Raw genomic sequence first — 12,283 nt, 5'->3', positions numbered from 1 at the left:
GCGAAGAGAATTGGAAAGCTTCAAGACTAGTAAATCATTTCGGGAAATCATAATGTTTTACAGTTACTCACAAAATTGATCGAACACACGAAAAAATATCACATTTTCACATTTTGCTGTTCAATTAGTAAGTTTAAAGTAACAAAATATATGTAATTTCAATGTTATATATTTCATGAATTGTATTAATATGCATTTTATTTAAACATTAAGATTTGGTTCGATTGCAACAAAAAGCGCCTTAGTTCTATCTCACAAAATTGATCGTACACTCATTATGAAAATCTACATTATTAAGTGTAGCCGATGAATGCGGATTTAAATATAAAATTTAGTACTTAGTGTGGCCTCTCTTAGCGTCGATTACGGCTTACAAACGACGGAGCATTGGGTTCACTAGTTCTTTGCGCAAGATGCTCGGATGTTTTCCCATACTTATTTTATTTTCTGTTTCAGCGTGTTTTTGTTTGGTGTGTTAGTATCCTTGAGCCGCTGATTAATTTTATCCCACGGGTTTTCGATGGGATTCATGTCTGAAGACTGTGGTGGTGTTTTCAATTGCTTAGGAACGTTATGTAACAGCCATTTTCACCCAAACCTACATTTACGTAATAATCGGGACTTCGTTAATCGAGTTATGATGTAAAACAAGTTTACGTTAATTGGAATCTTCAATGTAAAAAAAGTTTTCCCTATGTGTGTATATTATTGGATATGTATAATATAATGGATAATTATGGAAAAAAAGTTATGAGTCATTTGCAGGAAAAGGATGTTCTAAGTCACATCAATTTAAAAGATGGCGACTTCTGGTTCAACGATATTCGTTACAAACCATCAGAATATAGGTATTTTCGGAACGGGTTTGATGAGTACATGTTGGAAAACGATGTTTGAGGTTGTTATGAATTCTAAGATGCGCACATGTACGGTGTACATGTGATTTTTGCATCTTTAGACGTGTTTTGAACACCGAACTACCCAACATTTTCATTCTACTGATATATCAGCACAAATAAACAGCAGTGATGAAACGTTATTTTTACTACCCTACCAAGATTTGAACAACTGAGATCGGTAATCCAATATAAGTGTATACTTTGGCGCAAGATATTGCTGTACAGGTAGATTTTCAACATTCAGTCGGTTTTATTTTAAGCATAACCCTTGCTCCAATATATCGTAAGCAAACGTCTATAAACTTGATTTGAAGTGGCTTATTAAACTTTATTCAGCTTGACGTGAAGTCGCCAGGCTCTTAGTTGACCCTTTTATCAGTACCCGACGAAAGACATACAGGAAAACGACTACTGAATGAAAATAAACTGATATGAAAACTTGTAAAAACCAATTTCTTAAGACAGAACCCGCATTTTTTTTCAAACTTGGGAAACCGTTCTTCCTATTGAACTACTCTAGATGTGATGAAACTCAACTCCAAAAGTTAATTCGATTAAATACAACTCCCGTGACTCCATTTGCCAATCACATTACCAATTAGAGCAATGGCCGTTCAGAGTGATACTATCATCAATTGAAAGTGAATGGTTCACTTTTAAAACTGTCTAACTAATGGTACAAAGCCACATTTCTCAACAGAAAATTTCTTACTTTGAATGCTTTGTCACTTCTAGTCAACTTGATCGTGATCCTTAATAACGATGTCTTTTGATCAAATTAGTCCCGGGTTGGCGGTTCAATGCATAGGGCGCTGGTCTTACAAGCCAGTTGTCGTATGTTCAAGCCTCGACCTGGAAGGGTTCTTAGTGTCAGCAGGATCCATAGTGCTAGCCTTGCAATGATATTCACTAAGAATCGGCTGCGAAGTCTGTTGAAACAGAAAGGTCAAATTCCACAAAAGGAATGGAATGCCAAAACTTTGATTTTTGATCAAATAATGAATAAAAATAAACACGTTTTCAAATAATATTTGGCTGGTTCTTGTGCAAAAGGAGCTTTTAATTGACACTACAAAATATATAACCAGTTTTTCACGCAATGTCCATTGTTATTCGATTTATGCATTGAAAAATACTAAAAACTTAGTTTTTCAAACTAAGACACTTTTATCAGATTTTTGCGTTCCAATAAAGTCTCTTCAAATCAATAAGATGCACATTCAATCGAATAATCAAGCAGTCATGTCGAACTGTTGAGTAACGAGTCGAGGTAGTCATTAGAATTTTGTATGCTCAGTTTTAAATTGAATTATTTCTAATATTGCACAATCAGCTGGATCCATGCAACCCTTCGTGAAATTCAATCAAATATATTCTTAATGTGGGTCGTATATCAAAGAAACCAATTCTGTCTAAAGACGATTGCTGCAACAATCCTTTAAACAGGGTAGGATACAGACTATCCGGCAATCACGTTCATCAAAACGGAAGCGGAAAGCTCGTTCAGCTGAACCAAACAAAATCAATACTGTAGCTCTCTGTACGTTTCCACTGCTAAACTACTAATGGCAGCAATGATCCAGATAAGACAATTTCACGACGACGATGCAAAAGCTATTCCCCCAGAAATCAAGCTCTTGCTGTCCTCATCTCGATTTCATCCACTCAGAGTCGATCCTTTCCCGAGCGGGTTTGTTAGACACTGCTGTCGAATGCGGTTGAACATGACATTGTTAGCGGGAGACCGCAGAATCCGGCTCTGCATTGAACAGGTAGAATACAAACCGTGGCTAGTCTGTTTGTACTATCTTCATCAATCTTTTACCTGTCTCAATCGTACAAGCAGGGCACGTTTGAATCCAGAAAAGGTGAGTCGATAACAAACCCCCGTTCCTTAACCCGTGTTCGTCGAAGCAAACTATTACATACAATTGCATTTATCCTCCCAAATGAAGATATTTACCTCCCCCCCCCGTTCAGTTGCTGCTTATTTTTGGCTCAGTTTTGAACATGTTCGCTTTTCCTGGAAAGTATTCCAGCTAAGCGCTTTGATTCCTCAGGCGAAACACGTCCTTCATTGTAACTGACAGTAGGAAAATGGTTACATTTTAGGATCCTGCCATTCTTTATGGATTGAAAACACACAAAACATTGTACAATCTGCAAATCTAGCGGGAAGCTAAAACATTCCCTCTGGGAAGTTAAAATGTTCCCTCTAACAAAAGGCGTTTCTAAATAGGCGCGAAACAAATTAGAGTAACGGGCAAGTATTTTCTGCGCTCTTGTGCTTTTATCTCCTCCGTACTTCCCAGCAGCAGGGGCATTTTGTTCGAATGAAAAAGTTTTCCGATCCGGTAGGCCCCATCTGGATTGTATTTTTACGCATTGCTTTTCCCGACATGTAATCGCATACTGCAAACAGATGTACACAACGAACAAGCTCCAGCTGGAGGGTGAAACATAAGAATCGTGTTTTGTTCTGCAGTTCGTTTTGTTGTCTGGCAATTTTAAAGTTTTATATAATTTTTTTCTTTTCTTACCTACGACTGTGAAGTTAATTTTTACATTCCGAGTGGGAGAGTTGCGAAAGTCCACCCTACACCGATAGATTCCTTCGTCCGACAGTTTGAGTTCATCCACCAGCAGCTGGGCCGGATGGCTTGTCGCTCGGAAGAACGCCCTTTTGCCAAAGTATTTTTCCGACGAAAAAAGACGTGCCTGTGCCACCTGCCGACCTCGGATGTCGAAATTGTAAAGTGGCTCGTTGTCCTCTTCCTTGAACCACAGCACCATGTAAACTGCGTCGTCCCGCTCCAGCGGCCGGATGTCACACGGAAGGCTCGCCTGCTTACCGAGCACACCACTCACCAACGTGATGGGAACTAAGGAGAAACAACAGAGAAAGAGAACGAAATTAGTATACTAAGAAAAAGGGTCTTCATCGTTCGTTTGTAATCATGGCAGTTCATTATGCGACAACAACAACAAAATATACCGTGTTTGCGTCTTTCGAGTTTACGAAAATAGGAAGTTGTACACATGCTTGATCTGAGACCGGATCGAAGTTTGCATTTGGAATGAAGTAGATACGAAGGTATGAATTGTCATTTGATTTTCCTTAAATCATACCTCAAAATTTCACTGAATTTATGAGAAAACTAGTTTTAACAATGATATCAAATATTCAACCATAGTTAAGACCCCCAACATGCGTATGAGCTGAAAACCGATCCCCAACCTAAAATTCCAAATCTAAGAACCACAACGATTCCAATTTAGACAATCAAATTTGTTCTATTTAGAGTGATGGTACGCATAATAATAGTTTTCCCTAATAGCATTAGCCGTCAAACTACAAAACGAATCGGAACAAAATTTATATCATCACAATTTTGTAGGTACGCTAATATGTTTGTGAGCTTAAACCAAACTAACCGCCATATATCAAACGAACACAAGAGGATTCCAGCCGCTATGGAAGAGGGCGCGAATATCCGGTCCTCAATCACCAAACAACCGAACAAAAACCAAATCAATCGAATCATCGTGTTATCCTCCACTCAGCCGGAGAGTGTTTTTTTTCTGCATCGCAATTATGATGCGTTTTTCAGTCGCTCTGCTGACCAATCTCGGTGGTCCGTTTCACAATCTGAACAACAACGCGTGTGGTCTAACATTAATTTATAGGTCGAACAGAATGTTTTATTTCCAAATTTAATATCCGTGATTAGAGAGCAGATCTGAAAGTTAGCGTGAACAGGTTGAATGATTGTTTGAATTACTGTTGGATAAGAAATTATCCAGCTCTGCCCATAAAATAATCATGCGAAACCAGACGACGCGCATAGAGTGATGTCTAAAACCTATCACACTGTCTTCCAGGGTTTCACTTCCAAATTCACACATAGGTACAGGAAGTTTTTAGGTAAATTGCAACAGGGTAAAAACCTGTACAGGCGAAGCAATACAAAAATGCGAAATACAGTATAAGGTACTTCTGCTGTAATGATATTTGTTCATCTACTTCGCTTTGTTTTGCTACTTTAATGCTCATAATTCCTTGGAAAACTACTTGCAAAATTCTTAACATTCGGAAAATAAGACAAGATTTTCACGAACTTAGATTCTAACAGAAAGCTCTGTTCCGGAATAACATATCGATTAGACAAATTCAAGTGTGTTTTCATGAAAGATGAGCTATTTTCTCAAAAATCATTTTTGAATTCCTATTTTTCACAGGTCTTGTTAGTTGGTGAACAAACAAATTCACGCCGTCTACGGGTTTCGTTACCGGAAGTACCGAATATAGTGAACGAAAACGTCAAAATGATACTCGTAATCACTGTATCAAACTATTTTCACGAAGTTAGATCCAAATGAAAAAAAACTTACGGTTTACAAGGAATCTCTGAGTTTTGTACAAGTCCGATTATCGTTTTCGAAATTACAGGTTGATTGGTGTTTAAAATTTCAAACCGTCGTTAAGAGCGACGATGCAGAAAATTAAAACAAAAACCTAAATTCCAGTTTTCAGACCATATTACTTGCAGACCATACGAACTGACTTCGGTAATAGCGGTCTCCGGATTTAAGTTTATGATGTACTGGATAAAGCGGACAAAAATTCAAAAACTAACTAACTCACTTCTCTCATAGATAGCAGGACCGACTTCTACAAACTTAGGCTCAAATGAAAGATTGAATTTCCAGATCTGTCTACCGGTTCTGGAATCACAGGGAGACGAGTGAAATGATTTTAAAATTTGTTTCAAAGCGTTTCGTAGGTCATTTTAGATTACAGGCCAATGAACTAGTTTCTGTTGATTCCCTTCTCATGAATTAATTTCCATAAACTTAGTTCCAAATAGAAAGTGTTATGATCTCGTAGGTAAGATTTCATCGGCACTCCATTTACCGACTGATGGAGGTTAAAAATTTCAAATTGTTAGTTAGTAGAAGTGACGATGCAAAATTCGTACAAAATCTCTCAAACTTCTCTTTAAACTATTTCCATTTATATGTCTTATAAGTGGATGGCCAATCAATTTTTTTTGTTTTTTTTTCACAGTCAAACTGTGAACGACCACAAAGTTTTAATCGTGTAAACTGGTTTGGGAGCTTCAAAAGAAAGGCTAGGTGCGTCTTAACATTCGGAAAATATATGTACTCATTTTTCTTCAAGATGCCTACACTGATTTTCACGAACTTAGATTCTAACGGAAAGCTCTGTTCCGGAATAACATATCGATTAGAGAAAACTACAAATTCAAGTGTGTTTTTATGAAAGATGAGCGTTTGTTTCTGAATTCATATTGTTCACAGGTCTTGTTAGTTGGTGACCAAACATAGGTATTCACACCGTCTACGGATTTCGTTACCGGAAGTATCGAATACAGTGAACGAAAACGACAAAATGATACTCGTAATCACTGTATCAAACTATTTTCACGAAGTTAGATCCAAATATAAAAAGTTACGGTCCACAAGGAATTTCTGAGTTTTGTACAGTTCTGATTACCGATTTCGGAATTATAGGATGATCGTTTTTTTTTTGTTTTTGATTATAGAGGTTTTAACCATAATGTCATTCGCCTCTTCGAGTCAGACAAACTTTCTGACTCTATGATTCCCTTATCATGAATTAATTTCCATAAACTTAGTTCCAAATAGAAAGTGTTATGATCTCGCATGTGAGATTTCATCGGCACTCGATTTACCGACTGATGGAAGTTAAAGATTTCAAATCATTAGTTAGTAGAAGTGACGATGCAAAATTCGTACAGAATCTTTCAAACTTGTCTTTAAACTATTTCCATTTATATGTCTTATAAGTTGATGCTAAATCAATTTTTCTTGTTTTTTCACAGTCAAACTGTGAACGACCATAAGGTTTTAATCGTGTAAACGGATATTTTTGAGAAAACGCACTTTAAAGTTTGGCGGCTTCAAAAGAAAGGCTAGGTGAGTATAAATTCTGAAATCTAGCGGTGTTATGACGCTTTTCTCATACTAATCGTAATCTCAAAAGTATAACTCTGGTATGGTGAGAAAAAAAAACAACTAATGGAATAGAAACAGGAAAGCCTAAAATTATAAAGAGTTTTGAGTCAAAATTTATTTTTTAAATTTTTTTATCCAGTATCTGTTCAGATGAAGGTTTGTAATTTTATTTGGGTCTTTTGTTTGTGAAAATCGGTTAAACCATCTCGAAAAAAAGAATGTGAGCTCCGTTTTGAAGATTTTGATCCCTATTCCCGGTACTTTCGTAATCACATTCCAGGGACCAGTATAGCAGAAATCGTTTTATATGGCCAGCAACTTACATGACCTATAGTTGGAACAGTTTTAGTCCACATTAGAAGAATTTTTCTTTTTCACAAATCGTCCTGTAATTACGGAACCGGAGATCAGATCTGGACGAAATTTAAGAATTCAGCAAAAGACCGCAATACCTTAAATTTTAATCTAAATCTGAGGAGATGGGTTAAGCCGTCTCGCAGAAAAGTGAGTGAGTTCCGTTTTGGATGTTTTTTTTTTATTCCCGGTACTTCCGGAACCGGCTTACGGAGATCGGTATATCCGATGTAAGTTTGTTAATTTAACAAAGCTGTGAAATAGAGAGATTTATTTAGTATTTTTGAGTAGTTTGTTCATCGTTAGACTTTCCTCTATACAAGCAAACTATTGAATTTGCAGTTCCTTTCACTCGCCACCCTGCACGGAGAACCCTTCGATCATAAAATTACGATATCGCAGTTGATTTTGGCAATAGTTGATGTAACTAATTTCTTTTTGATTCAACCAATATGGTTTTTGATTTACATATATTCAAGTAGTTGAAAAATATGTTGTTTTGAATGCTGTCAAATGCCGGAGACAGTTGAAAGCAAAACAATAATCGCAATGCAAAATCAACAACTTTTTTAGTTGAAATCTGTTCGCGTCGCTTCAAAATGTCATTCGATTTGATTCATTCGATTTGAGAAATTTATGATAACAAGTGTTTATCTAACAGCGGTGTTGTGATTAAGTTAACCTTGTTTAAAATGTAAAAGATTTGGTGACAAATTAGAAAATGTTAATGAATGATAATTACGAGATCTTTATTATTCATTTTATTTAGAAAAACTACAATGATCAGCCCCATGGGGTTGTTCGAGCCATTGATGTGGAACAAAGCAACCAAAATTTCTAATGATCATCATTTTCGATTAATCGTCACACTTTTGAATCCGCAAATGCACGAGAGTCTGCTTAGATTGATCTTCATTAGGAACCAACACCAAACACGCGAACCCAGAATATAAACTCTATTTGTCGTGATTTGTATTTGTTTTGAAGCAGACGACATTACATCAATAGCCCAAATGTATGCAATTATATGTTTGTACACGCTTGCGATACCGATATCGATATTTAAGCTTCTCTTCGCCAAGCTTGTGTTCAAGTTTTGTATACAAGCAGACATTTTTATAGCATTTCTCTACCATTAGTACCATTCTGCGATTTCGGTTGAAGCGATAAACTTCTTCTCATTATCAATCGAGCTCATCTTATATAAATTAGAAATTAATCTTATGCACTCAAAGTATACCCTGGGGTAGTTGTCAGGCGAAACGACATAACATGGAATTTCATCCGAACTTGCATGACACAAGGTCAGAGCATATCAATTAAAGCTTCAAATCGTTTTATGGCACTTTTTGTCTTGCTGTCTAGCAACAACCTACCTCTAGCATGCTACGCGTAGGACTGAAACGTTAGCTATAATTTTGCTTATATTTATAGATTCACGTGCTTCCAACAGCTTCGTTTTAGCATCAATTGACCAATCAGAGCGATGTTTTCACTTTGATATATCGCTTACTCCTTCAAAACCGTCGACTATGGCAGGGAAATCCGATATGCTGGAGATTTTTAGAACAGAAAATAGGACACTGCTCGCTACTAATCAAAATTTCAATAATTTATAATTGAAAATACGTGGCTATGAACATTCAAATCAATACGTAGAAATATTTCCAATTAAATGGTGACATAATATTAATAATTGATACAAAATTGACTGAGCTGTAATTATTCAAAACCTGACCGTATTTCTATGTGTATTTTTCTTGAGTTTCTAATTTGCACCCCTATATAGAAAACAAAAATGTGTTCCACATTAAAAATTTACCAAACAAACTGATACCGTGCAGCAATGGACGTTTTCGTAAGAATGTAAATTTCTCCTTGACCAATCGCATCAGTTTACCCGGAAGACCGTATTTATGCATAGTATACCATAGCTGATAACAATCGATTGTGTCGTGTACTATTGTGGTGATTTTGGGGTACGTATTTTCGAGTTTGGATTTGTACTTCTGGAGTACTTGCCGGATCGCGAATATATGATTTACGGGCGCCAGAAAATCCCTGTTCTTACCTGTTGATAGCATGCGGCGCAGCTAAGTGATTTTTTTTTTATTCAAGAATATAATGTTTAAGGCACACTGCTTAAGCTCTAAGATGCCAAGGGCTTTTACTAATTTAAAATTTACGACTAACTTAAAACTAGGGTTGTATCATTAAGTAATGTCATATTTGGGTCGCAGTGGTTGACTTTGGCAGATCCAGCCTTCATGTGGTGATCGGCCGGTGATCTGAATATTTCATGAGAGTCTTCCATATGGCGTTGGTGAATATTCATGTTGGCCGCATTCTTCGGTCCGTGTGGGTCCGCGTAGCTAAGTGATTGCGCTGTACTTGCTCATTCCCCTGACCGTAGGTACTACCCGTTCCATCCTATGGAATATTCTCCACTCAACTTTCAGGGATTCTCCAATTTCGCGCTTAAGCTAACGCCTCTCCACCACGTTTTAACAACACGTCTAGCAATTACTATTAGCTGTATTTTCTTTATTTAACGATATATTTAATAAGACAGTGTTAGCTCTAATATGTCGAGGGTATTTTATAACAGTACTTATAACTAAGATGATTTCTTGAATTATAACATTGTTGTATGTGGTTCACATTTTCGTTTACTGATCACCGCAAATTGGGGGGATTCAGTCTCCAGTTGGTGATTGGCAGTGGCTGGTGGGTTGCAACTTAAATCAGGATCCGTGGAGATGACGTGGGTATTTTGATGGTAGCCGTATTCTTTTGTTCCTGTGGGTCGGTGGGAAACACTCTCAGGATACGAAGACCTGGCGAGTGCGCCACATTTAGCTATGCTTTGGTTGTTAATCAGTTAACCGATTTTTTCGCCTATATCTACTACATTGAGTACTATAAATCAGTTGTCAGATGTTCCATCAATTCTCCACGCTGTGGATCAATTCACATTCGTTCTTGAGAAAAGTGTCATTGACATCTCTGCACATATCAACCTGTGACCTGCTGCATCCGTTTGTGGGTTAAGTGGTTACCTTGTGGATATCCTCGTTGTGGTAAGAGGCGCTTTGGACTACAACTCTACGGAAGGTAGCTGATGACATTTGCAAGCCCTCTGACCCGATTATAAGCATCTCCATGGTTTCCAGTTTTTCCGTTACGCTACGCAGTACACCTTTATGAATCTGTATTAGAAAAACTTTGCACGTTGGGTTGCGGATTGTTTGTTATCAAACCACGCACTGGTGCATCCTGGCAAGCATTGTATCGCCATCCTCAGGGAAAAAAATAAACACCTTTTAAGTGTATTTTGGTAAGGTTGGCCTTTTCCACCTGCTCTCCTATGCTACATGCCTGGGCCTTGGACCGCTATCCATCAATATCTGTGCTATATTTGGGCCATCTTTGCCTTTTTCGGTACGAAAACAACATTGTTGTTTTCGTACCACTCCATCACCTGTTTCACATAATTTCATGATGCCAGATCCACACCAAGTACTTTGTCCACCTTCTTATTCTGAAATTTCTCAAAAAAAACTCCAAAGTGAAGATTTCCAGCGCTTCAATAGCCGAAAGGTTCGAACTAAGCTTTAATCGATTTTTTACCTTCCATGCATTTCCGGGGTTACATTTCTTCGCGTTCCCTTCGCTGCCAGCTCATCACTGGGTTTCCTTGCACGATTTTACCGCACGGGCATCGGTCAAATTGTCCATTTCCAATTGTTTCGCAATCCACTTTTGGGACTGGACTGGATTTCTACGAACACGCTCATAAGTTTTGTCGAAGCACATTTAGCTTGGAAGCTATCTCGATAACCACTTGACAGATTGTGATGAAATATTTCACACGTAAGTATTTATAGCATCATTGTTTGAATCCATTTCATCCCAGTTCGTGAAATATTCCAGAGGGTTTTTATTCAAAAGTCAATCGATTAGCTATTAGAAGCCGTTTCATAAGGTTGAAGAGTTCCTTCTCTTTTGACTGAACGAACCGAAATAAAAATGCACTAGATCTCGGCCTAAAACAAATCACTTAAAAAGCTAACGTTTCCTCCATTGTATAGTACAATAGCTCAGAGCTCTTTTAAGTTCATATAATGTTGACAATTACAAGAAGTATAAAAATACAAATGTGTTCCTTTTATCACGAAGCTATTGAAAAAAAAAACAAAATAATTTAAAAAAATTTACATAACGATGGGGATACTTTACTTAAAGGCCGAAATTCTCAGAAAATTTGCCGTACCCCAGTGACCGTCGGAGGCGAAAATAATGAAGACCTACATCATAAATCACTTTTCCCTTTCGCAGTGAATTATTGGTGACCTTTTGTCGCAGCATTATTATTCTCAGCCGCAACCCCAGTAACCGATTCCCGATATTGGGAGCCTGGGGCCTATTTTCCTTTCACAGTACACAATAGAACCCAAATGAAAAGGACAGCTTTGAGTTGTGCCATTCTAAGAATCGAGTTTTTCTTTTTCGAATACATCACCGACAAATCATTGAGTGATTGCCTTCCGAACCATCATGAGCTGCTCATGGGTAGTGACATAGCACTTTTGAAATTTGCATTTAAAAAAACCTATAAAAATTCTAGTAGATATTATAAGAGGTTCAGAAAAAATCGGTTTGTTTTCATCATACTGCAAGATACACGTTTGACTTTTTCCTGTGCACATAGCAAAATCCAGCGATGATTTAACGATCGCGATACAGATTTATTTCTTTTATTGTTACATAGCTAAAATAATTAAAAACAAAAGAATTCAAACAAGCCTCAAAAATCAACTCTCGGCATCTTAGAGCTTAAGCAGTGTGCCTTTAAACTTTTATTATTAAAAAAAATAAACCTCAAAAATCAGAATGTGCGAAATCCATTACGGTAAATTTTGGAGATGCTGTATTTCCTCTTTTGATGAGCAGTAACTCCCCCTAAAATACGCTATATTCGAATATGGTATATGAAATTTTATAAGAAAACAATTAACAAAATGTGCAGA

The 12,283-nt window shown here is 37.2% G+C and overlaps 1 protein-coding gene across 4 annotated transcripts in view; it reads right to left on the bottom strand.

Annotated features, from left to right (window-relative positions):
* Positions 1 to 12,283, bottom strand: part of LOC131440500 (titin) — a 350,616-nt gene that overhangs the window by 152,514 nt on the left and 185,819 nt on the right. For all 4 annotated transcript variants that reach the window (XM_058611823.1, XM_058611822.1, XM_058611825.1 and 1 more), the window contains one exon: positions 3,440 to 3,781. In XM_058611823.1, coding sequence (XP_058467806.1) covers positions 3,440 to 3,781 — 342 coding nt within the window. The remainder of the gene's footprint in view (positions 1 to 3,439; positions 3,782 to 12,283) is intronic.

The sequence above is a fragment of the Malaya genurostris genome, chromosome 1, assembly GCF_030247185.1.
Source record: "Malaya genurostris strain Urasoe2022 chromosome 1, Malgen_1.1, whole genome shotgun sequence".
In the NCBI taxonomy this organism is placed as follows: domain Eukaryota; kingdom Metazoa; phylum Arthropoda; class Insecta; order Diptera; family Culicidae; genus Malaya; species Malaya genurostris.
The sequence above is the reverse complement of the archived record's forward strand: the minus strand, read 5'-3'. Positions and strand labels throughout refer to the sequence as shown.